At 34.7% G+C, this 27,717-nt stretch overlaps 1 protein-coding gene across 6 annotated transcripts in view; it reads left to right on the top strand.

Moving 5' to 3' along the window:
* Window positions 1-26,367, top strand: part of LOC106131368 (proton channel OtopLc) — a 41,316-nt gene extending 14,949 nt beyond the window's left edge. For 2 of the 6 annotated variants that reach the window (XM_060944676.1, XM_060944682.1), the window contains exons 2-14: window positions 10,552-10,722; window positions 11,397-11,560; window positions 18,395-18,579; window positions 18,673-18,914; window positions 19,813-19,927; window positions 20,008-20,168; window positions 20,305-20,470; window positions 20,554-20,733; window positions 21,796-22,012; window positions 22,285-22,569; window positions 23,040-23,277; window positions 23,740-23,907; window positions 24,135-26,367. In XM_060944676.1, the coding sequence (XP_060800659.1) occupies window positions 10,579-10,722; window positions 11,397-11,560; window positions 18,395-18,579; window positions 18,673-18,914; window positions 19,813-19,927; window positions 20,008-20,168; window positions 20,305-20,470; window positions 20,554-20,733; window positions 21,796-22,012; window positions 22,285-22,569; window positions 23,040-23,277; window positions 23,740-23,907; window positions 24,135-24,275 (2,406 nt within the window). In that variant the 5' untranslated portion in view covers window positions 10,552-10,578 and the 3' untranslated portion in view covers window positions 24,276-26,367. The remainder of the gene's footprint in view (window positions 1-10,551; window positions 10,723-11,396; window positions 11,561-18,394; window positions 18,580-18,672; window positions 18,915-19,812; window positions 19,928-20,007; window positions 20,169-20,304; window positions 20,471-20,553; window positions 20,734-21,795; window positions 22,013-22,284; window positions 22,570-23,039; window positions 23,278-23,739; window positions 23,908-24,134) is intronic. The other 4 variants (XM_060944679.1, XM_060944678.1, XM_060944680.1 and 1 more) reach the window with 4 other exon arrangements.
* Window positions 26,368-27,717: the final 1,350 nt, after the last annotated feature.

Below are 27,717 nucleotides of genomic sequence, written 5' to 3'. Positions count from 1 at the left end.
GTAAATGCATATGCATCAAGTAGTAGTTGAAATGTAAACTAATCAAGCATCTACGTCTAAACGGTCCTAAGTCTCAACCTTGGCTTAGAGCTGCGGTGGAGCATCTATTTAAGTACGAATACTTATGATTGGTGTCATTATTTACGCCCGAGATTTATAAGGAACTTTACATTTGTTTTTAGGATCATAATTTGTTTCTTGCTTTTGAAATTTGAGATGTAGGCTTAGTTATAAAAAAAGTATCTCAGGTAGGAATGTTTATTTTCTTCAGATTGTATCACTCTCTGTAAGCAAAAGGGAATATTTAAAAAGGATCTGGTGACATCAGCATGACGTCATTCTATACCTTATATTTTGGTGTAATTTCAAATTGTTGTAACTCTGGCCAGTATTAGATACTCTTAAACTAACAGTACTTTGTTCTTAATATAATCATCACCTATCTATATTTCCATAGCTTTCATAAAGCCAGATAAATATGTAAATTAATTTTTCTATTCAATTATCATTATCCAATATCCATATAATTGGATTAGTATCTATTACGTGTCCGCCTTTCCACGATGACATAGTATTTCCTACGAATAAATAATTATACAAAATTATGATCGATGTATAGAACGTAGTGCTATGGTCAATTCGTATTAATCAAATCACATCCTGTTTCGCGTTCCCATGCTGCAGTTGCTGTGAAAAATTTATGGACATTTAAATGCGCCATTTGGTCCGGGACTCGAAGCATGGCCACTTTGGATTGGTTCTCATAAGTGCAGTAACGAGCACTGGCAAGATTAATTTGTGCATTGAAATCTGGTAGCTCTCCCTTTTACTATGTCCATATAGTATCTAAATGAAAGGGGTGATTCTATATACTCTTTTGTTGTACTTAACATAGTTAGTGGAAAGTTAAAAACGTAGATTATAATGCAAGAATTATAATAAGAATTTAAAATCATATACAATTTACAATTTGCTTAACAATTAATCAAGTCGCAGTTTATAAAGCGTTAAAATACACTGAGTTGTTTGGAAACAGAATGAAAGCCCTTTGGAAATTTCATTGGATTCCGATGCATCCGACCAACAATTCATGAACATTATGGGTCGTGATCGCGCACACAAATTATGGCGTATTCGATCTTGTTATTATGCAAATGCTGCGGGCTTCGATCCATCGGTCTGTCTGTACGAACTACGTGAATCACATTATCGTTAGTTGTCATCAATTTGTAGGATTGTTAAATGCTATTGGCAAAATAATTTATAAGTTTTTGTTAACAAAGTAGGATAAAGGAAAATTTTATCAAAATTATACAATTTTCAGAACTAGAGGATGCATAAAATAAGTTCTAAAAAAGTAATGGGAGGTAAAGTGCCTTGTGGCATTAAGTCCACCTGTTGTTCATTTTACGTGCATAAAGATTATATAAATAAATTAATAAATAAAGTAAAGGCTGCAAAAACCTACGAAGTGAATGAAAATACATAAGCATTTATATCACTTAACAACCAAGGCCCTGCCAAAATTTCACGACATAGTCGTAAAACTTCCAGACCATAATGTTTGTATGTAATAAAAACTTCTTCACTTGTTGCTGCCACCATCGACACAATTCCATGTTATTCCAACCTACTCAAGCAAAATCAACAAATATACAGAAAATTAATTTCCTCGAAACAAGAACACGGATGTTCTATGTCTCTTGCATCATATATTGGAAACCTAGTTAAACTTCCGCTCGGCGGCTTTGTGCTATTTGCGGTGAATGCTTGATTGGAAAAATATTAGCCATTTTAAAAGGAGCTTCGACCGCACACGATGGATCAAAATGATCACTGTTCAAATAAACATTGAAAGCGTTGGTTACAAAACGTTTTTTTAAGTTAGTGTTGCGTAAAAAATTTAAAGTACCTAGAGTGTGAATAGAACAAGTGTATTGGTTTTAATAATGCAAGAATTTGGAGAATGAGATATAACTGGGGTAGGTAAGGGGTATGTGTTAATTGTCAATATGAAAAAATATGATTAGGGCGAAAGTCATTTAATAAGTTTATATTTTGAGGGTCCTATCTCATCAAAATAAATCAGTCATGCTTGACAAAGTACAGCTCAGTCTGGTGCAAAATTAACTAAGGATTAGCATGCGGACGATTTTCCCGCCAGCGTTAACCCGTTTACGGTGCTAATGAGCGAAGTCTGCCTGAAGCGATGAAAATGTTCTCAGGGCTCGGCCATCGTTAACATTCACGATTATAATCGATTTTCGATCACTTTTCACGGTAATTGTTTCGTTTAAAGGTGAATTGAGTTGTTAATAAATATTTCTCTTCTCTATTTATTTTATTTTTTATTAGCTTTAACTAGCTTAATGTGTACCACATGTAAGCTGTTCGAAGTAGACACAATAGGCTATATAGCTTTTGAGGTTTATTTAGTTTGTCAATTTATTAGGCTAACCAAATGAAGGTAACAACAGTTGTTTAGGATTTACCCGCTTGTTGACATACAAGTTTATGAAAACCAGGCTTTTTTCAATAAAGGGACATGTAAACGATGATGAACCAAAACTTTAAAAAAACAAAATAAAAAAACAAAATAAAAATTGAGCTATTTACTAATACTAAAAATAAATAACTTATTATAAAAATTATGTGGACTAAAGCTGATCTTTCGAACCTATAATAATATTGATAAATTATGTATTTTATGCTTTATATACCTCTAGTATTTGCCATATATAATCGAGGTAAGAGGATACAGGAGCACATTGTCATGCGAGCTATAAATAGAATTACATAACTGACTTCACCCTTTGAAGTAATGCGTTTAAAGTTCAAACAAGTTATACGGCGTCGTAGTCATTTCGTAGGTTATTTTTACTGGACGTGATAAAAGGCTTGTGATCACAGATTTTCTATTTTGTTTTACGTATATCTCTAAAGTAATCGGAAATCATGTTTGACGATTTAAAAGTAATTTATTAAATTACTTTTAAATCGTCAAACATGATTTCCGACAGGATTTGATCTTTAGGGAGAATGGTTTAGAAACATGTCTCGATTATCATACGTATTTTATTTATGAGTGTTTATTTTCATAAAACTTTAGCATAAGATTATTTGCCCGTTAGAAACTAAAACGAGGGACAAAATGGAAATAATAATCTTGTCATTTAACAACATACACATTGAAACAGTTTCACTAATACAGATAGAAGAAAACAGATTTTCAAGAATAATGCTAAAACAGTCATAAATAATGAGGTGTTGATACCATTACCAACTACATAGGAAGTCAGCAATGAGTTCAATCGTAAACAAACACAATCTGATGGAAGAACATAGGGTTGGTACTAGTTTGAGAAGTAGGACACGTTGCTCATTTAATGTCAGTTTTTAAACTGGAACAAAATTCTTTTAATCTCGAACGCGATGAACAACTGCAGCTGCTAAAAGATATAATTGACTTGTTTAAAAAAGTTTGAATAAGGTTTAAAACGTAAATAAAACAAAATTAAGAAAAGATGACGTAAGAAATATAATGGCAGTGAATCTATATAAAACTGTATTGGTTTAAAATATGCCACGCTCTTGTTTTCTGGTTTTAATTTGGCCTAGTTTTTCTACGTAGGTCATATGATAATGAAAATTTCAGAATACTTTTCATAAATACACTACAGGTATTTTAAAACATAACCTAACCATACTGTTTAAAAAAATACATTTGTACCACAAAAGATAAATTTGTTGTATTGCTCTCACAAATATTTTCTTAGAGATGTCGTCATAAGTAATCAAGTCTGTATTAGATATGACGTCATGATAAATTCAATCAATATTCTGAGCAAAATGGATTATTTGTTGTACGTTTCTTCGGAGTATCATCTTATTATACTTTGATCTTGTGATGTAGATTGACTGTAGAAGACCAATTTATATATGGCATACCCTGGTGCCAGAGCTAATAAAGAACAGGCGTTTTCCTGCGCCTTTTCAAGCATAAAGCTTAAATAGAATAAAAAAAATAAAAAATATTTTTTTTGCTCCTCTACACTGCCAAAGGTAAATGTAAAACTTCAGCTTCCTACGCCCAATAGTTTCGGATGCCAGTCACTCAGTAACTCAAGAGCTTTATGTAAATTAATTTATTGCACAGCGTTTTGCTATAGGTATGTGCTGTAATATGAATATTTAAAATCATATACAATTTACAATTTGCTTAACAATTAATCAAGTCGCAGTTTATAAAGCGTTAAAATACACTGAGTTGTTTGGAAACAGAATGAAAGCCCTTTGGAAATTTCATTGGATTCCGATGCATCCGACCAACAATTCATGAACATTATGGGTCGTGATCGCGCACACAAATTATGGCGTATTCGATCTTGTTATTATGCAAATGCTGCGGGCTTCGATCCATCGGTCTGTCTGTACGAACTACGTGAATCACATTATCGTTAGTTGTCATCAATTTGTAGGATTGTTAAATGCTATTGGCAAAATAATTTATAAGTTTTTGTTAACAAAGTAGGATAAAGGAAAATTTTATCAAAATTATACAATTTTCAGAACTAGAGGATGCATAAAATAAGTTCTAAAAAAGTAATGGGAGGTAAAGTGCCTTGTGGCATTAAGTCCACCTGTTGTTCATTTTACGTGCATAAAGATTATATAAATAAATTAATAAATAAAGTAAAGGCTGCAAAAACCTACGAAGTGAATGAAAATACATAAGCATTTATATCACTTAACAACCAAGGCCCTGCCAAAATTTCACGACATAGTCGTAAAACTTCCAGACCATAATGTTTGTATGTAATAAAAACTTCTTCACTTGTTGCTGCCACCATCGACACAATTCCATGTTATTCCAACCTACTCAAGCAAAATCAACAAATATACAGAAAATTAATTTCCTCGAAACAAGAACACGGATGTTCTATGTCTCTTGCATCATATATTGGAAACCTAGTTAAACTTCCGCTCGGCGGCTTTGTGCTATTTGCGGTGAATGCTTGATTGGAAAAATATTAGCCATTTTAAAAGGAGCTTCGACCGCACACGATGGATCAAAATGATCACTGTTCAAATAAACATTGAAAGCGTTGGTTACAAAACGTTTTTTTAAGTTAGTGTTGCGTAAAAAATTTAAAGTACCTAGAGTGTGAATAGAACAAGTGTATTGGTTTTAAAATTATAATTGCAGTTTTTCTTTTAGAATTTTCACATTTATATGGTTTCATCATTACTACAGAAGTATTAACAGTTCTACATACCATCACTTAATGTTACATTTTGTATTAGCTGGATAAGTACTAAAACCACAAAGTTTTATATTTTACTTTGTTATAAGTTTTGTTTGCTTAAAATCACGTTAAAGATAAAAACAGTTCATAGTTATTTGCAGTACATAATAATTATGCAGTATTTAAAAGTAACATTGCGTGAAAACGGGGGCGCATGGTTCAAACAAGATTGGTCGGAGAATCTTTGACGATGGCTATTGTCCAGACCACTGTAGTATCGAATCAAAGGTCTACTACCGTTGTTTACATTGTGGCAAGCTAAACAGCTTCATCGAAACACATTGTACCTTCACTACTGACCCAGATTCTAGGCCTAAATATATTTTATACTGTCCGTTTAATATACTTAACGCTTTGCAAATAGCTGTTGGAAGCTCATAAATTCTCTAAAAATATTCACCAACAGATGTATTGGTTTTATACGATTGTTGTGATGAATTTAATTTAACTTAATGATCCAGTGACCTGAATCTATGAAAATAGATTGAAAATAAGATTGACTGAATTATCGTTTACATATAAATATTATCAAATTTTAGTCACTTCTGAAAGATGATCACGTTTGTATACCAAAATACAACTCCATACATCTATACATCCATACGAGAATAGTATCAAAGCAGTCACAATATTTTTTATTTCTGGTGCAAAATTAATAAATCAACATAAAATGAAAGCAAGTGGGATTTGTAGAAAGAAATTTCTCGTACAACCTCTTGACGTGAAGTATTGTCGAGTGAAGTGAAAAGACGCTCGTCGGTTCTCAGTCCTCGCTTTGCCGAGTGTGTATTCTAGAGTACAATGGCTATTGCCATGCCTAATTTCAAAGACAACTTTATCAATAAGTTACATATTGTGGGTAATCCACATTATGTAACCTATTGATTGAAATGACAAAATTTTCTTAAAAGGTTTGAATTTATTATGTATGCATACATATAATCACGTCTTTATCCCTTACGGTGTAGACAGATCATGTTATGGCTTGAAGATGGAAATGGGATTCAAATAGTGGTTGAAAGCACATCGCCTAAAAGAAGAATCCCATGTTTATTGGCCTTTCTTTTGGGCATCCATGGAAAAGAGATGGAGTGTTATTCTAAAGTGCCGAGAACTACATGGCAAACATATTAATCTATTATTATTTTGAATTATTAATTGAAAATAATAACATTATTATCGATTGGTGTCCTAGAAACCTCGTTCACTTGGTATCGATTTTGCAGGTTATCCTGCAATCCTGCTTTACGTGAGAATCTTTATGGCGGTCATACCTGTCCTACTCGACATTCAGTTCATATTATTTTTCTGAACAAGTCTTTGACAAAGTTTTGATTGCGACATAATATTTTGAATCAAGGTCACCCTAATTATTTATATTTTTTTATCCGTGCGTCCGTTTTTCTATAATTCTCTGGCTGTAGTAAGACATTTGTTCCCCAGTTATCTGGCAAGATATTTTTTATTTGACGGTTTCTTTGTTCGTTCAGTTTTTATAAGGCTATTTTTATCACTCTTCTTACATTTCTCTTGTTTATCATATCGTGTAGCGACTTGCTCATCAGTACTGATTTTATTATTAAGTCCACTGACACTGTAGGATTTATTTTACTACACATTTGTGACAGTTCAGACCATAAATGGCCAAGGAACACACGATCCGGACCGGCTTGTGCTGGTATTTTCACCGCTCATAATAGAAACGTTTCTCTCGGCAAAAACATACACTCAGCCCGCTTTCCGCAACCTCCGCATGGCTGAATTAATTCCCTTAATGTGAAGTGGAACAGACAATCACCAGATTTGTCACTTATATTTGTCGACTGAACTATTATTTTCGTCTGCTGAAGTAGAATTCGATGTTAGACGGACATTATTGAGCATTGGGCAGACCAGTTTATAACTTACTGGCACTATAGAATTTTGGCTTATATAGAAATATATATAAAACATGTGGTACCATCAAAGAAATTGGATTATTATTTCCGGTTTTAAAATTGAATATCGAAATCCTAGTGAAAAATAAAATACGTAAAATCAAATATAGTTCAAAAGACGTTCAAATTTAATTTTGCACACTAAAAGCAAATCAAACACAAACCAAAACGTAGATACGATTTCATTTCTGCCCTTGACATTACATTAGCCAAATTTTCCAAAGCGTATTTTTTGTCGGGTATTTTCATTAAACACGGAAGTACTTATCAAAGTTAATAAAGTAGGCCACGGTCATGATTTGTATCGAAATGTAATTTTCACAAAAAATGTTTTGCACGGGTCTTTCGAATCAAGGTTTATTTTTAGCCTTGAAATGGTGTTCTTAAACTGAACACGTGTAAAGATGGTAGATAGTTCTGTGCTTTGTATATATCAGTTATCTGTCAGGGCACAAAAGTCTATAGCTTGTCCCGTGTGGCTCATTGTTCCCAAAATGAACGAGCTAAGGATTCATTTGCATGTGTATTCCTTACACGGAAGCATATTGAACTTTTTAGTAGGTCAGGACAAGGAAAATTTGTATGGCTTCATTGTTTTTCAGTAAAGGCACTGCTTTCATGTCTCCCGTAATTTTTTTAACTCTCCAAGTAGATGTATTTCTTCATAATACACTTGTGTTTGGTAGCGCGATCTCATAATCGCAAAATCGCAAAACTTCATCATTATTTTGGTCTGATATATAACACGTTTACTTGCCTAAACGAATTGTTTTGTGCGATAAGGTCTCAAAACAAAGAAAACGCATGCAATGAAACCTCTTTCTTCAAAGGAATTTGCTGTTTTCAAAGTAGGCACGCCATTCAATTGCTTGTGTTTTAACTATTAACATAAGGTCGGGCTAAATACATAATCCATTAGCGGTGGCATTGATTTGTTTCGTTGCAATGGGTTTGACATCGATGTTAATGTGTACGGTCCGCATCTCGGCTATTTATACACTAGTCGTAACTTTTGTTGTTGTTGGTTGTATACATATAGAGAGTAAGGAAGATTACGCCGAGGTCAGATTATAAATGTAAGGTAATAGCTTTATTTTCTTCTTCCAACTTGCTATAGTCCCGATTGCATCCTCACCAGTCCGCAGAGGGGCCCGGGGTACGCTTTCCAACATGGATCCTGGATTGGGTGAGTCAGTTTTTTACACGAAGCGACTTCCGTCTGACCTTTGCAACCTTCGCAGGGAAACCTTACCCGTATTGAATCATGGTAACACATCGAGTTGCCTGAATGTGCAGGTTTTCTCACGATGTTTTCCCTCACCGTAAAAGCTTAACTATAGAATCGTAAAAGCTTTATATTGTAGCACTAGTACTTTGTAATTTGTAGGGAAAATAGATATCAAAAACATGCAGCTTTTCAATAAATTTTGAATATATCTTTTAAAGGACCGGAAACACACTGCATCTTAAAATAAGTCGGAAATACGTTTTAAACAGACTGAGCATTTTTACTAACGACCAGCACTGCAATTTAATTCCCATTAATACACTTTACAAATGAAAAACTACAGTACTATCCAACTAATTTATGAATAACGGCTATTTAGGTCAGCGAGGGCCGTTGTCACGCACAAAAGTTGCTTTCAAAAGCGATTAATTACTGGTATTGCAAAGTACAAAGTAAACGAATTAGAAACCATTGTTATTTAAATTTTGGAAATCTTTGATCCATATAGTTTAGACCCTTATTTTAAATACTTACGTAATAGTTGTTTTTTTATATTGAGGGCTAATTTTAGGAACTTGGCTCCACAGCTGGAAAATTAAGCTTATGTTTTTCTCATTGAGGAAGATTGATACAATTTCATAAGAATACAATATAGCTTTCCTACTTCTCTAGTTACAGAGACTTCCAACAAATTAATCAAACAATGTAATAAAAAACTTGTCAGGACAGTATTTAAACAACAGTTTCAAACCTGAAGATTTTCTTACTCGTTTATAAAAAAATACCGGAAACTGAGTCCGTTCGTTCGTCATAAAGTCCCCCCATATGGTAAGGTAACTTTATGAAGTTTTCTATTCCTAACGCGTTTCTTTTCGTCCTCAATATGATTTTCTTAAGAGAGAGTACTCGTAATGGAGCAACTTCCTCATAATATTGTTCTTGCGCAGGTGTGAACTAGAACTTTTACGAGTTTTGTTTCGATCCTTTCAGCGGTTAAGCAATGTTAAATGGAAAATATGAAACTAAAAAAACTTCAAAAAGTTCAAAGCCAATTTTTTATAGGATATATAGGTAGGAGAAACTTGTTTATTTTATAAAAATAACAGTAGTAGAAATACATATATGTATGTATTCCCATTTATTGCAAAAAATTTCAGCCGTTTCTTTTGTCAACAGTTAAACGCTACAATTGCGTTTAACCCTTACCGTACCGTTTTTATTTTAAGAAGAAGGTACTTCCGTATACACGAGGTTATTGCCTGCACTTATAGCACCTCTATTTTGGGTTCTTGGGTTTATTTGTAAGTTTGCTACTATTAAAAATATAAATGGAGCACATAAAGAGCCTTCTACTTTTCTGATGACAAAGGCGTTTTAGGTAGCACGGTCATATGCCAATTCTAAAATCTTCTTAACTCCATTACTTCTGTACACAATAGGCTAAACAATCATATCATACCAGGATATTTTAAGAGATGACTTAAAAAGATAAGAAGGGAATTCGAATGATCAAATGCTGCCGTTAGTCTGACGATTAGCGATAACATCAGCAATCCAGGTTGGCACGTGGTAAAGCAATCTGTTGTCGATATCGAAGAGGAAATTCTACGAACAAGCGTAACTCAATTAGTACTGTTAATAGACTATTAAGGAACGTATATCTAAGGTAGAAGGCGCCATCTGGAGAAATGCATTTATTCAGTTGCTTCAGTACCTTTGCATTTGATGAATAAATGAAGAAGGAATTATTTGATTAATCACAGAAGGAACCGAATAGGACATTAAAAAATATCATAGGTTTTCCTGATATAAAATATTTTAAACGCAATTTACTAATTGAGAAAGAAATGGAATTTTAATCGAAAAATAAAGAATCTTCTACATACTTATTTATTTATTAAAACTTTATTATACATATTATTTATTTATTGGGTCTACCATTGTTTGAGACATTAATACTGCGCATTCGTTGTTATGGGTTTTGTTAACACAAAAATCTTATTTACTTTGCAGATTATATTTTACCCGTTTACCAGTAGCCCCAAATTTTGCAACGATCTTACGATATATTATTTTACAGGTGCGCGTACGCGAAATCTACATCGCCATGCAGCGTTGCCCTTACATCCACGAGATGAAAGAGCGGCTGCTTGGCGCGCCATTGGAAGGGGATTCTCGAGAGCTGCGGGAAGTCCCTCGGGACAGGGCCCCGGAGCCCGCCCAGGACACCCAGGTCGGCACCATCGTCAAAGTGAGCTCATCCCCATCTTGTCATGGTATTTCATTTTGACTGTCAACTGAAAGGACGAATGACATCAGTAATTTATTTTTGTAAAAATATAATGTCGAATCATTGGATATATACCTACCTACGTAACAGTAGTTATAGTTGCATTACCATAATAAAAATAGTGAAAGGTGAATTTGTTTGTTCGTATTGATTAAAGTGTTTGTGATTTTTAACAGCAGCAGCATTTGAGCGTCTTACTGTAAATAATAATTATCATTAAATTTCTTTTTATAATGTTAATTATACTTAGTGACAGTTAAAATCGAATACAGTACCTATTCACTGGCATTGGTAGTAAATGTTGTGATGCACCTAGATTGTATTGGAGTTGACATGCACATAGCTATCATCTAGCCCTTATTCTTAGTTCCTACTGTACCTTAAATTTATGACCCTTCTCTTGAGTTTCATAGTTTCAAAATTTTAAAAAGATGGAACATTTGTCGCCACCCTTTAGGCTAAAAAAAAGAAGAATCTGATTCTACACATACTTACCTAGTTGCTTGCTTAGACATATAGTACTTAGTAACTACTGGTGCATTGTTAGTTCTTTCAATATTTTCTTATTTCATTTGGTAAAACTAGTGCTGTGCCATCAAACCGTAGATAACATTCTAAATAACAGTATTTTCCAGCTGAATTCCGACGGGTACGGGTCACATACGTCGCCGGCGCGCGCGCCCCTCGTGGTTGAGGAGTGCGATGCGCCGGCGGACGAGACCGACGCCTTGACGCCTAGTGAGGCAATACTCCGGTATAGGGCGTGTTGCCAACCTGAGACTACTCCTAAGAATGCCAAGTAAGTCGACCAAAATATAGATAATTGAATAATAAGTTTAATTATGATAAACTTCTTATTAGCCGCTGAATGTGAGTCGCCGTCGGATGAAAACACGCATTGATACCTATTGCGGCAACTCTCTCATACAGGGCGACAACCTGAGACTACTTTCAATAATGCCAAGTAAGTTGAACACAATATAATGGGCAGTTCAGAAATGTTAAATCATGATGAGCTTCTAGTAAGCTGCTGTGTGGGTGTAAGGCCTCGGCGGAAGAGACCAATGTTTTAACGCCAAGTGAGACAATTCTGCAGTACATGGTATGCTGCCAAACTGAGGGTACTTTCAAGAATGCCAAGTAAGTTGAACAATATGTCAAGGATTGACAAATGTGTGCTACTAATATTCCGCCAGAAGGTTTCGGTGAATGAGACCAACGCATTGAGGCCTACTGAGGCAATACTCCGGTACAGAACGTCAGATATCTGTGACGTTGATCTTACTCATAAATAAAAAAATAAGTAAGGTAAGTAAGCTATAAGATAAAAATAATAACTAGATACTTAATTTAACATAAGAAACAAAACAGTTCGGTTTTGAAATATGAATATGCCTTTAGATTTTAGTAATAATTCAAAATTACATAATTTTATTTTGTTTGTTAAGAACATATAACCTATGATGGTCCTGGGTCACGTCGTGGCTCGATTGAACAATGCAATTCCCACTCGTTTAATAGCTCATAGGAACCCGTTACATAGCATTTATGGTCGTATGAATGCGGAACCAGGTTGCGAAGCTTAGTCGAAATTAACCGAGGAACTGTAACCAGCTGCATGTAATGTTAACTTGAACTATAACTTTTATAATGATCCTGCTGGAAACAGTACAACGAAATACGAGTTATGGGTTATAATAACTACAATAAAAAACTGGCCAAATGCGAGTCGCCCAGTATAAACTTTTTGACTAAAATGGACAGTATTGCAATAGGCAAAGTAAAAAAAAAAACGTGAAAATCTTTACTCTATGATTGTTTTGGATAACGAGTTGTAAAAAAAAATCCATAAATTTTTTGTGAAGCATGAAAAATACAAAGTTGTGCATTGTTGTGTTGTAAAATAACATATAGAAAAATGTACTTAAAGCATACAATGTATACTTTATAGAAAATAAATTTTTGTAAATCTTTTAAAGAATTGATTGCTTGATCTATTATTATAAACATTTAACACTAGATAATATAATTAAATGGGCTTAAACAATCGTAGGTACTTTCTGGGTTTGAAGAGAATTGATGCGAAGGATCGGTAAATGAATAATGTATGGCTGTTCTTGCGATAAATCACTGTATTATGGAGAATGAGCTTGACTATTTAAGAGGATTTATTTCACCCATAATTTTACATCAAGGTGTGCGACACGAAAATTAAATCATTTGAGGTGAAGACGCTTTCATTTTAATATTTCAATTTCCATGAGACTTCAAACGAAGTATTTAAGATTCACATGTATTTTATGCCGTGTGGTTCCCGGCACCAATAAAAAAAAGAATAGGCCCACTCCATCTCGTTCCCATGGATGTCGTAAAAGGCGACTAAGGGAAAGGCTTATAAACTTGGGATTCTTCTTTTAGGCAATGGGCTAGCAACCCGTCACTATTTGAATCTCAATTCCATTATTAAACCAAACAGCTGAATGTGGCCTATCAGTCTTCTCAAGACTGTTGGCTCTGTCTACCCCGTAAGGGATAAAGACGTGATCATATGTATGTATGTATTTTATGTGCGATACCTACTTTTTGTTTCGACAGAACACCATATCTGTATCTCGTCTTTGCCTGCCTTTTCTATAACATCTTGTTTGCTATTGACATGCTTATAAGTTCCTCGAAAGTTGAACGTAAGTATTTGGCAATGACAAAATACTTACTATTTATTATCTATCTATTTAATGGAATAATATAGCAATGTAATGTTATATCTTACAGATCTTATGTTTAAAAAATTTCAAATAATGGTCTGAAAATTTTACAACATCAACAGTCTGAGTATAGTTAGGTCATTGTCGGTCTATTTAGTTAACGAAGTAGAATGATGCGTCGCGTCACACAAAAACTCCAATGGACAATTTAAAAATAAATAAAGGGGAGGAAGCTTTAATCAAAGCACTTCCCCGTCGCATGGATGGACAATCGATTAAATGGTCGTACGCATACCTTCATGGAAGCTTCTAAATAAGGCCACGTGTGAGTAAAATACAATTTTATTATAGATCTTGCTACCCTTTACTTAAGGTAGAAAATCAATTACTATGTAACATTAAGGCAATTGTTCCATTGTCAGAGATATTGTTTCGCAGCGCTTGAACATTCTATTAAAGCATCACCTTAAGATTCTGAATTAAATTTAATTTGTCTGTTTATGTTGTTCAAGTAAACAATAGTACCTTTATTCCAATAAACTGCTTAAATTTATTTTGTCCACTAATCATCTATTACGACATTCAGAGGAACAGACGGAGTGATCTTTTTCTGTTATCCACGAGCGTTATATACTGAGATTAAATCTTATGTTAAATATCCTGACAATGGAACACATTCTTAATTACGGTCAAAGGCGCTCGTTCGTTGTGGGATCGGATGTGGACGGTCCCTTGATGATGGAAGGATACCGTTACTATATTTTATACATATATTTACATTTCTAAAGTAGGTAACCTTAGGAATATAGACATGTTATATTAAAGAGGTAGGTTACCGACATCTATCACTGCAAAACCTGGCCTTCAGATAGGTTTTTCTTGAAATTTAATACACTGATGATAGTTGTCTTTGGTTTTTCCATTTTCAAGGTGTCGGCTTGGTCAAATATTGTAAGTACCCACGTAATGGCTACCTTCATTTTAAGATCGACACGATTTATTAAAATAAGTATTACTTTCAAAGTACTTCAACATACTTTGAGCTTCCCAAATAATGAAATTTTTACTAGGTACTTTTGTTCTTTTACCGTCTTCAAATAAGGAGGAGGTTCTTAATTCTACCGTACTTTTTTTCTATTGTTCTCTATCATTAGGATCACAGATTTTTCTAGTATACAGATGAAGTTATAAATCATGGAGTAACAACACCGTAAATCACAGAATAGTATTGTTACACACATAAACAATAGTACTCGTACAAGACTACGGGCTATTGGTATTTTATGGTTATAACTCTGTTATGTTGTGGTCGTAACGCTTGTTTGTTATTGTTTGTGGTTTATAAATCTGAAATTATTACTAATTACATTATGATTGATGCATTGAGCCTTTAGCAAAATATTTGAAAAAAAAAATTCATCGTAAACAACAAGAGTAAATTTGTTTCTAATCATCGTACGACTTTTTGATATTCGAAATTGTAACCAGTGATCCTTCACTGTAGTTCTATTAATTCAAGGCCAAGAAATGCGTCAAGGATGTTCCCTCAACAATTATAGATGTCCGGCGGTCATCACAATAGCAATTGACAAAACAGACTTTCCATATAGAGATCACCAATTTTGCAACGACTTGCCATAAAAAGATGCTAATTAATCATAAAAATATGGCACTCTGAAGGTTTATAGCCGAAACGTGATTATTATGGTAATAGATAGCCATTTTATGTTCTAGATGTAACTCATAAAGTTGTATTTCCTAAGAAGACAGTGCTGTAGGTGTACCTAACTGAATATGCTCTTAAATAAATCAGAAACAGACAAATACATTGTGACATAAGACCTCCAGTGAGAATTCATTCATCTGAATTTCCCAAAAAAATGTATGACTGATTTCATAACAATGAAAGTTAAATGATACTTCTAAAGTTACATCGATGATGTTAATTCGGCGAGTGACTTCAAACTGTTTAGTGTTGTGATAAATAACACATTACGCAATTGTACCACAGGTACTTAGAATGCATACGGCAATTTTAACGAAGCCCGGTAGCAGTGGACTACTAATTGCTTTGTCGCAATCTTTTGTCTCGTTGGCGGCAAGCAGATAATCCTTTGCATTTATTAAAAACAGGTCTCATTGTTTATTTGTAACGTTAGTTGATTTGATGATATAGAATTTCAGAATATAAATAGGCTTTATGCGATTAAATATGTAGGTAGTTAGATCATTAGTCGTATACTCTAAACGCGTATACGTATAGTAAATATGTATGGCAATAATCGCCATATTTGTATGCCATTCTCAAACGCTGCTTATTTAAAATATATATGCTTATATTATAATTCCGACGTCTTGAGAGGTAGAATATGTGTGCAAGAAAAACTGTACTTAAATAATTAAGACCTATTGTATTGTATTCAAGGAATAAATGATTATGATTATAATCTAAAATTACAGCAGCAAACTTTAAAAGAAGATGGTTCGAAAGAAAATATAAATAATAAATATTATATATAAAAATTCTCGTGTCACAATGTTCGTTCCCGTACTCCTCCGAAACACCTTGACCGATTCTTATGAAATTTGTGAGCATATTGAGTAGGTCTGAGAACCGGCCAACATACTACTATTTTTCATACCCCTTTGTGATAAGGGTTGTCCACCCTTAAATTTTTTTAAAACTAGATATTTCTTAAAATTTTTTATATGGCAACACAACGTTAGCCGGACAGCTAGTATTATAAAAATATTACAAAGCCAATGTGGTCGCCTAAAAGAGCTATTGTCCTGGATAATTTGCTATTCTACGTGTAATAAAGTTAACTTTATAGAAGCCAAATTTATTGTCATCACAAATAATAAAGATCGTCAGTTTAAATTTACCATAGCCTAACAGTAAATCAGTGAATTTTAGTGACATTTTAATGGGTTATAGTTTCATTTTTTAACATCCCAAACCAGAATTGTAATTAATTAATCTTTATATTATATTAAAATCGTTTAAAATAAAACTAATAAACTTTTATGAATAATGTTTTAATTTTCCTTTATTAACACTGGTTGTGTAGGTACGTACCTATGTATATTTTACTTACTACAATATGATGTTTGTTACAACAACTAATTAATGCATGAATAAGTTAAGATTTTGTATCGTCCTTCAGCTCGCGTACAACTAAACTTCCTATAGATCTAGATTTAATAGCTGGAGTTCGTCGACCTAACGTGGAAGGTCGGCTAAAGGAAGGCACTCAAGTACTTACACAAGTCGGGCATGCGCTTTCATTCATATAAGATGTTCATTACTGCAGACTCCCTTTTTATTACACTTCTTTTGTAAAGATCATTGCATGTGCATTGGTAGGGTTGCCACCAGTAGGGTGCGTGATTTTACCTTTATGTTTCGGTGGAGGAAGAGGGGGGTGGAGCAGAGGCCGGGTCAGTGGGTCGCTCGCGCAGCCTCCCAAAAGCTCTCCGGGAGAGACGCGCCTCTATCGACCGCTTGTCGCCAATTACTTTAGGGTTGTCCAAAATTTGGAACACGGAAACGGAAATTAACATTGTGTTAATTTGTGATATTTATACTCATCTCATTAAAAACGTACGCGCCACATTTAATTAAGAATCATTGTCAAATCAAATCTTGAATTTTATTTGTAAAATTCTAGAGTGAAAAAATGTGGAATATTGATAAATATTTTCACCACATTAAGAGATATCTTGAACTATAAAATAAAAGTAAAACTTATCTTAACATATATATTAATTAATGTGTCAATTTTTCGAACAACCAATTGATCGGTTTCTGAGAGATTTAAAATTCCCTTATTCAAAAATTCAAAAACACCAAAGTGCAGTCAACATGCATTCCCCTCTCCCTCCAATAAGCCGTCTAATCTGTACGCCGTACAAAAATTACGACCCTCTTGCCATTCCGAGTGCAATTTATACAAAATAGGGAGCGCCCGGGAGGGTCGGTGCCGCCCCTATTGAGAGTGCCAGTCGCGCAGCATCCGTTACTGCGCAACTCTCAGCGCACTCAAGCCAGAGGCTCGGTCTTGAGCCGCACCTTCGCATTTCCGGAGCCTTTTGCCGTAAAGTAATTCCTGTGACAGTGTCCTGCCCTCACCTTTATCCTTAACCCTGAACCGATAACAATGGACGCCCTGTAGTGACCCTTCGTCCCGGTGAAACGTGAAGTGTCAGTGATGGGGAAGGACAAGCACCAGCCCACAGAGGCTGAAGTGAAGGTGGCCACGGTAGACCTGGAGGCCGTGGACAATATGGCGACTCTGCCTGTAGGACAGCATAGGCAGCAGGGAAGCGATATAGCCATCGCCGAGAAACATAACACTGCGAACAAAGAGATGGAGCTGAAATGCGTACAACCGAAGCCGTCTAAAAAGTATGTTGATTACTTTTTCATTGTTGAGTTACCGGACAAGATTAAGAAATTGTTTATCATTTTTATTAAATAGGAATCGCTATTCCAGCAGTAAGCTATTCAGCTAAAGATGGTCTTCGAGTGCTGTGACTTTGTCTACCCGTGAGAGATGAAGAAGAATTTGTGTGGGGTGTTTCACTTGTGGCCTTATATTCTATTGTAGAAATTTAAACGGAGATATGCATTTATGCAACTTACCTAGTTACATACTCGTATTTACTAACTTATTTATTTTTAAAACTAAAATTAATTTGTTCCCTTACTTGTTATTGTTCTGTTGAATTTCGAAGAACTGATTGACACAATGACTAAGTTTTATATTTCACAACTGAACTGTTTTTAATTTTCATAGTTTTATACTGAATATCAATTCAGTATAAAACAAAAGTAAACATGGTATTATAATTTTTATTATGTTTTCAGCTTATTAGTCGAAATTCAAGGCCATTTTGATAAAACCTTTGGGTTGTTTCTATTTCAGAACATCGCTGTTCATCATATCAAGTTTCATCTACGCGAAGCTTTTAGTAGTGGTTTGCATTGCTTACGTCATCAGTGACGTCATCACCCACAACCTACCCCTTTACTACTACGAGGGCTTCTTCACCTACTTATATGGCATGAGCATATTGTTTTTATTGTACGTCTTCTGCTTCCTACTTCAAGGTAAGAGTTATTTATATAAAAGTAACAAGGCAAAATATTCTCAATGAATCAAATATTCACAAGATATTTGACATAAATAAATTTTTTTTTCAGAGAGCGCATGCTGCAGCGGAAGCCCTCCAAAACCAAAACCACCACCAAAAGAGAAGAAACCGAAAAAAGAAAAAGAAAAGAAAACCAAAGATAAGGAAGCAAAAGAGGGGAAGGACGGTAAAGAAGGAAAAGATGCTAAGAAAGACAGCAAAAAAGAAGGAAAATCTAAAGACAAGGATAAGGAAAAGGATGGCGCTAAAGAAAAGGCAGCTAAAGACGCCAAGAAACAAAGCCAGTTTCAGGTCAGTGCACAATTCATTACTGTTACACAGCACATCCATCATTATTGTATTTAACATATTCCACGTTTTCGTCGCTTACTCGTGTCGTTCTGTTTTATATAACCATGTATTTGATTTGATGTTAATTTTAAATTATTTGAACATATTATTTTCATGATTTTATTTTTACGCACATCAACGCAAGTTTATAATTTGCCCCCTCACATTAAATTGTCTACACCGAAGCTTTTTCAGGACGTAACAAGCCGCATGATTTATTTTTGTTTATGCTGCCAACTTTTTGTTTTTTCCATATCATTTGGGCAGGAGGTGTATCCCCGTAAGATGCGTGATAAAGTTCGTCAACAACAATTGCAAATTCAAATGGCGCAATTGTATGCGTCTGAACAGGTGAGGTATAAGATGACGCCTCTTGCTTGAACTTACGTATTTTTACTTATCATTTTGAAAGCTTTGGATGTGCTGATGTATTTAGAAACACATTTTTGTAAGTGCTTTTGTCGTTGTCTGCTGTATCTTTCGACTTGCTTTCACATGTTAAGGCTTGTGTGTATACGTACTTAATTACAGATTTTGACAGTGTTTTACAGGGCTTTGAATATTTCTAGAGTTGCCTTATGGAATTTCGTATCCCCGGTAAATTAACGAATAAATATGACTCTTATCGTAGCGTTTGTAGATATGTACTAATTTTGCGTAAATTTACTGACATGTATCTGTATAAATAAACCAAAAACCAAATTACTAGTTGTACCTACCACGTAATCGTACTTCCTTTTTATTTCACAATTATGAAAAAAAAACAAACGAATTAAGAAAGACATTGTTAATCGAAAAAAACATAAATAGGTACAAACAATGTATTTTCGTACATATTAACTTTAACTGTTATTTACAGCAACAAGACATCGTTGAATTGGAGTCTGGACCTGTGGCGAGGCCGGTACGCAGGCGCAAGACTTCCCAAAATGACCACAGCCATGGTAGCTTTTTCCTTCGAATTGGTGCCATTGGTAAGTTGAATAATCATAAAAAATACTTACATGTTTAATACATTTAAGGACAATGTTCAACTAAAGACAACTTTTTACAGCTTTTGGACTTGGAACAATGATCTACAATGGTTTGGAGTTTGGCACTTTCTTTGAGTTGCCATTGGAGTCACCCTGTTATCTTATTTTGAAAGGTGTCAACCCAGTTCTTCAAATGGTCTTCACTTTCATGCAAATGTATTTCATCTTCATGAACTCTCGGGTAAGAATTCAGGCACTTTATTTAAGAAAATCTACATAGTTTAACTTCCCCTGAAAGTGTTATTATTATTGTCTACACTTATTATTATTAATTAGACTGTATTAACACGAACTAATATCATGTTTTTCATTTGTAGTTAAATATCCACCGATTCAAAGTGATAGCTCGTTTTGGGCTGATGCACGTCGTAGCTACCAATATTTGTGTGTGGATTCGAACATTAGTATTAGAATCCTTGAAAGAAATTACGGACTACCACGTAAGGAATCCCCTTGGAGTAACTGGAGAAGGTGTTCTCGGCAGTAAGATTTTTATTTGTTTGTCGTATCTTGTGGTGGTAAAGTTAGTTAATTTTTTTAGATATTTATGAATTCTTTTTCCTCAGAAGTGATCCGGAAGCACACCCTGAGGCATTCTGGTAAAGTGATTGGAGCTGCTTCCACTGCTGCTACGACTGTAGCGGCAACTGCAGCGACTACAATAAAATCAGCTGGTGAACACATGTTGAACATTGTCACAACTACTGCAGCTGCCCCAACTACTGTCACTACATCAACCACGACAAGTTAGTGTTCATTTATAATAGATATACTAATTTTATTAAATCACGGTGTCCCAGTAAAACATTTATTTTAATATGCATGTATATGTTAACATTTAAAGTGTTTTCGACTAATTTTTCAGCGACCACTCCTTCACCATATTATAACATGGGTGGTGGGTACCTTCCTAAATCAAAACTGATTGATACAATAAAGACCACTGTAGGATACGGTAATATGGGATATGACCATGAATCGCATGATTCGTGGCCAAATGATAACCCTTTCACTACTACCTCCACATTTGCACCACTAACCAAGGAGGCAGAAAAAGTGACACAAACGCAAACAGCCATGTTGGAAGTATTCCAGTGGCTTTCTTCGACTTTCAAACCCATTGTTAACTCTATGTACTCTACGACTACGGCACCTTCTTCAACTGCGGGATCATATATAACTGATAGAGATGAGTGGGGAAATAGTGTCGATACTTATCGTGTAGATGAACCACCACATTCAGGTTTGTCGGAGTGTCGTTTTGAATCACGTTTCATTATTCGCAATTGCACTTTTATTTTGCAGATTGTCTCTTGTGTCGATATTACCCACTTATTTTTGTTGTCATAGTGCCTTAGGGGTTGTCCATTTATGTCTTTGTTTACACTTCACATCATCAGTTTACACGTGTTTTAGATTTCTTTACTTTTTAGTGTTTACATACATATATTTTTACAAGTTAACATACACTAGAAAGAAAGAAAGAAAATAGTTTAGGTGAAAGTCAGTGCTGAACGTGTTCAGCGTATCAGTGAACCAGGACCTGTATGGCATACACATATAAAGCTTAGTTCTTTTTTGTGTATTACTTACTTACTAGAGTGATTGTCGTAATAAACTGTTTCTTTCTTTCTATCTAGTGTATGTAAACTTGTACATTTTCTGCATGAAGTATATATATTCTCAATATATTCTCAAATTTGAATGTTTAGATGTAGGTTTTACTTTATTTTACCAATATAAGAAGTTTTAAATAAATTTTATTTGTATTAATGATTTTATTGAATTATAATTCATCTTCTTTCTAGCTAATAATTCATTGGAGATATTTGAGTCATTTGATGCTCTGAATCCAGCGCCATTGATTGCCAACATCGACAACTCCACTGTGTGCGGAAGAAACCCAATTATGGGTAGTATAGTATCTGACTCCGCACCGTATCTTTATCCGTTCATCATCGAATATTCCCTTATTGGAGCTGCTGTTATTTACGTCATGTGGAAGCATATTGGCCGCTATCCTAGGTAAATATTAATTTTAATAATCTTGTCTGTACCTAGTTCAGTAGAGTTAATTTTAACAATAGAATTTAAAAATAGGTAAAGTTTCACCCCATAATAATTTATTATCGATTTCAATAACATAATGCGAACCATATAATATTTAGTAAAATCCCAACCAACAAACACCTCCCAATTTTTTTCGTTTAAATAACAACGATTGTGCACGAGCAAACTGTAGATAACGTAAAACTAGCAAAAGGGTTTGGCTGATTTCTGCACGCATTTGGTTGCAGTGTGGCCAACGATGAAGATCTGGAAAGACGTCTGGAGGCTGTTCTATCCCGCAGGGCAGCAGCACTTGCAGCGGCTCAACGTGGCAACCGTGTTGATTGCGCTGGAGCTTCCAAGGGACTCTTCTGTGGACTTCTTCTACTGGTCGCATCACTGATCTGCTTGATACTCTTCTTCGTTTTGATAAGACACCAGGAGTTGAAGCGCCTGTCGATTTATTTGGCTGACGTATCTCATTGCGCACTGATGGTGCTCTCTATTCTGGCAATTTTGATTGGATTTATACGGTAAGTCGAAATTGATATCCCTTCTATTTTACATACTTTGAAAATTAAAAGACTAAAATGTGCAATATCACTTGAATGTATCAAAAACTTATCTTTAGAACATTGATTTTGTAACTATAAGTAGTAAAGTGCTTTTTCTTTTTAACTTCCTCTTTGTGATATGGATTAATCTTTTGATATATTTTTTGTACTTTATTGTTCTACCTGATTTCTTTTTCGTTAGTAGAATTTAGTTATTCTTATTTATGTTAATTAGTTTTTTTTTGTTTCCGTTCCTTTTCCACGCCCATCACAATCAACCACTATCCAAATTCCGTCACTTGCCTCCAAATCAATCATGCACACATCCGTGTTATTTCTTACATTCCCATGTAATTTTCTTTTAACACCATCACGAATTCCGTGTTTGAACACTACATTTCCTTTGTTTTTTTTTTACCTATTTTGGTTCGTTTCTGTTAATCGACCAGTGGTCGTGTAATGAAGTGGAGTGCGAGCCCTCCCTCCTGTACCGAGCCTCTCCGCAGGGTACAATCATTGAAGTTCCGCTCCGAAGAACAGTCGGACCTCAACGACATCTTGCTGCGTGTGTCTGCGTTTGGACTCTTCGTCTATGCCGTGTTCAGCGTCATTGCTGGTGGAATGGGAGCCTTTACTCACGAACCGAATTTGCTCGTCATGATAACTGGATGCTTGAGTGTACTCCAGGTAAACATTAATTAGTGATTGTTTGTTTAATTCTAAGTCAACATTAAAAGTTCTGGATTCGAATCATCCCGATGAAAAGAGAGGGAAAAGTAATAATAAAATTTATAACAAAGTAAACTTTCGCTAGGAACTTACTTCCAACGTCTCTGTGTCAAATTAATTTTTCAGTTTATTTATTGTTTACAAAAGTTAACGAAAAATCTTTTGATATAATGGATTTCGAATGAATTGGCTCCTTAAACACTATTTTAAATCATTTCACGTATATACACATTAAACTGAACTCCGGGGTTTTAGTCACAACAACAAAAGATTAAGACCGAGAGTATGCAAAGATGCAAGAGAAATTGAAATCACATGTCATTCTTAATCGATTAAATGACTATATTGGTTTGCTCATCCCTTAGAACTATCATAATGAGTACCTTTTGCTCATGCTAATTATTTATTCGGAATTTCCAGGTGGTCCTTCAACTGCTGTTCATTGCCGATGTGTCTCGCCGCCGCGTCCACCTCCCAGAGCAGGAGCGCAGTAAGCCCGCCCGCCAGGCCGTCACCTTCCTTCTCATCTGCAATGTTACCATGTGGCTCATCTACACCTTCGAGGCGCAGAAAGTACTTGCTAACCCGGTCAGTATTAAAAGAAATATCGGTAGTAAATCCAGACATGTATGGAGCACATTTGACTGCTCCTATAATACCACTGAATGTAGCAAACCCAGGTACTACTTTACTTTCTGTACAGGATATACTGCATGGTACTTCCCTGCATCTGTATTTGCTAAGAATTAGGGGTATTTAAGTTCCAACCCAAGGTTAAGAATTTTCTTATTAACCAAATTATTCACTTTTTTCAGGTGCAACTTGATTTTTACGGTTTCGTCGCCTGGTCCCTCGTCCAACGTTTCACTCTCCCGCTTTGCATTTTCCATCGCTTCCACTCTGCTGTGACTCTAGCTGAAATATGGAAGACCAGTTACAAAGCGCGCTTGGAGTGAGAACCTACAAGACAAAGGGAGAATTGGAAAACGCATCCAATCATTAACTTTCAGCACCTCCGAGGTCGGGAGAAACTACCAATTTCGTCCTAATCCGGGACAACAATTTTTGTAGTTAGAATGAATAAAATTTGTTGCTAGTTTCAGAATCATCTGCTACCTATTCCTAAAGTGTTATAGATATAGGACCGTGTGACGAATTAAGAGCGATACCATTCTGATTTGTTGAGCTGCGATAGTTTTGCTATCCTGAAATGATGCGTGTCTATAGTACCTACCTAGTCAAATCAAAATACTTACACCCGAATATAAACTAGAGATCATCACATAATTAGGTTGATGTTTCTTATCTCCTTTTTTATTTTTCTTTAACATTCCATTTTAACTTTACAGTTTTTTCATCAGTAATGTCTATTTTTTCTTGGAAGACTGACTGTGGAGACTAACGTGACCAAACATATATATTTTGTCAACTTATTTTGTGAAATAGATACGTAAACTGAATTGCTCATTATTCAGATTTTCTATATCTTCTTGGAAGTTTGTTTAAATATTTTGATGAATTTAAAAACCATGAAACGAATCATGATAATAGATGAGTAATCCCCAGTTGTGAAGCGTTCCCTCCTTTGTTAGAGGTAATTTGTGTGCCATGGTTTTAGGATTAAGACTTAATTAAAATTCGACAATATTTTAAAATTTCTTCATTATTTTAAACGGGGTAAAATTTTCAATCAACTTTAACAACATCAAAGTCCACTGCAACTGAACAAAAATGAATAAACTTCATGTTCACTTATTCGAAGTGATACATACTTGTTTAGAGTAAAATAATATTAATTATGTACTATATTTAAAGTTTCAGGAGATTTATTAGCCACATAAATTGGATTATAAGCAAGTAGAGATATTATTGGAAGTTTAAAATACGATATTCGTTAAGAACGTAAGTAGGTGTGAAAGAAATACATTAATTCTATGTACTTAACTATAGACGAATACGAGAGTAGATATACCGCTTGTGCTGCTAAGTAGCTTGGTTTGAGAAATCACTTCGATATTGAGTTTATTGCAAGGGGCCATTGTTTGTCAAATCATAAAACAATCTTCATTCACCACAATATGCACATTTTTGTAATTAGCATTGACGTTAGAGGATTCAGTCATACTGTAGATGACGTTACGATACCATAGATGGCTTACGAGTATCACGGCTTTGTGAATTCTTTACAATGGATAGCATTACTTATTGGTAATGTGAAATCGTTTGCGTAACTTGAAGAATGATTTATAAAAGCGAGGTTTTTGAGGCGGTATAAATATCAAAAATAAATATCTTATTTAAGAATACTATTTTAATTGTGTTAAGATCTTTTCTGCAAAATATTTTCTTAATGGTCTTATGTGCAATCTATTTTTATAGGCTGACTTATTTACACGTGAATGTAGTGCGGTCTTAACATCGCGTTTAGCACGTGATATCATTTCAGTGTTATACATTTTGTATAAAATAGTTCATACTCGATTATTTATATTACAATATTTATTAATTTTGTAAATTAACATAAGGGTAATTTGTAATTTATTGCTCTAGGGGTCTGAGAGTAACGTGTGCTTACGACGTGAGGTTTTGAGTGAATGTAGGTAGTTAGTTTTGACTGGTTTATATTTGAAATGTTAAATGGTAATTTATTGATGCAAATTATGCGAGAACTTGCAACAGTTGCAACTAAATAGAAATCAGAATCTTGAATAAAATGTAAGAAATCTAGCATTAACATGAATGGTCAATGTGAAATAGAACCAAGTGCGTTTGGCTTGTTTTATCACTGCCGATATTTTTAACAACACTAAATTTTATTAGTAAGTCCTTTGATAAAACTATACTATTTCTAACTTGTTCAATTTTGTAGGTGATATTTACTGTGTACCTTAAATGTTTGGAACAAAATGTACCGATGTTTGTAACTTTAGGTTTAACAATTATCATACTGTGGATACTCAATCAGTGTTATATAGAGATACCAAAAATTAAAATTTGGAAATTCTACTTTAAAATATATGATTAATATTATGTAAATGTCTATTTGAATAAATCAAATAATACAGTATATGTGATTGTTTGTTTTATTTACGATCTTACCCTAAGAAGCTTACTCACTCACCTTATCTTAGTAATCCATTCATACCTATGTATATGTATATGATTAAATTGTAACTGATGATGTCTGTAGGTACTTGAAAAATATTTTCTAAAAATCTATATGGGTGATCTGTAAAAGGTGACCGTGTAAGAAGCCAAAAGGTGACTTTTATTCGCATCACGCGAAAGATTCGCTCTGATTTGAATGGGATTTTCTGTGATGTGTTAAGCTTGTTCCAACTAAAAACTGGAAAGTATACCTACAAAAATTACTGCCCCATCCCTTCAAGGGGCAATACTCGGGGGTCAGTTTTTTTATTGAGGTAATTCGTAAACGAAATTGCGGGCAACAACTACCCATTAATAGGTACATACAATCACGTCTCTATCTCTTGCGTGTAGATAGAGCTTACAGTCTTGATAGCATTGAAAGGCCAGATTCAGACATCCTAACAGTGACAGGTTGCTAGCCTATCACCTACAAAAAATTCCGAGTGTATTAGCCTTTACTTAGTCGTCTTTTACGATATTAAGGGGAAAGATATATGGGGTGGCATGGCATGTGTGACGCCGTTTTTATCGCGCGAAAAAATATTGCTGTTTCCCTTTTTATTATGACGTAAAACGGGACAGTAACAGTTTTTCGAAATCCATCTGGCTGGCGTTTCCTCACATGCCTTACCTACCTACGTGACAGTTAAGATATATTAAGATCACCACCCGAAACAATTGCCTGCTTCATTGGAAAAACGTGGAACATTTCGCCGACTTGACACCAGAACTTCGCCTTTGTCAAAGTTGCTACGATCGACCAGATCAGAATGATAAGCATCCTCAAGGCCAATAAACGATCACTGAAGTGCTTAACCTCCAAGACTCCATTCTGAAGCCCAGGAGCTGCTGTCTTTTTGGCGAGTCTTACCGCGGCCCTCCGCCATAAATAAACTTCTGGTCGGAACTATGCATCACTAAATCCATTTTTATTCATAGAACTTTAAATCGATTTCTTATCCACGAGAGTGTTATAATGTTCCTTATGTTTTTATTATGTTCCTACCTTTAATACCAACCTAGACATACCCACTTGTTTTTTACTTCGTCTTGCATATGTCTTGTATAGTATAGTCAGGGGCAGATAAAACCTTAGAATCACCTTTCCATATATTTTTTATGATAAAGGTTATCTTTAATTTTCTCTCGTCGAAGCATTCTCTGTATAAAAAAAAAACCTTAAAGTAATGTCAGTGTCAAATAAGTTTAGGTTCATTTGACATCAATTGGCATTAGTCAATGTCAAGT

This window comes from Amyelois transitella, chromosome 6 (genome assembly GCF_032362555.1).
Source record: "Amyelois transitella isolate CPQ chromosome 6, ilAmyTran1.1, whole genome shotgun sequence".
NCBI classification, from domain to species: Eukaryota; Metazoa; Arthropoda; class Insecta; order Lepidoptera; family Pyralidae; genus Amyelois; species Amyelois transitella.
This window is presented reverse-complemented; position numbering and strand designations above follow the sequence as displayed.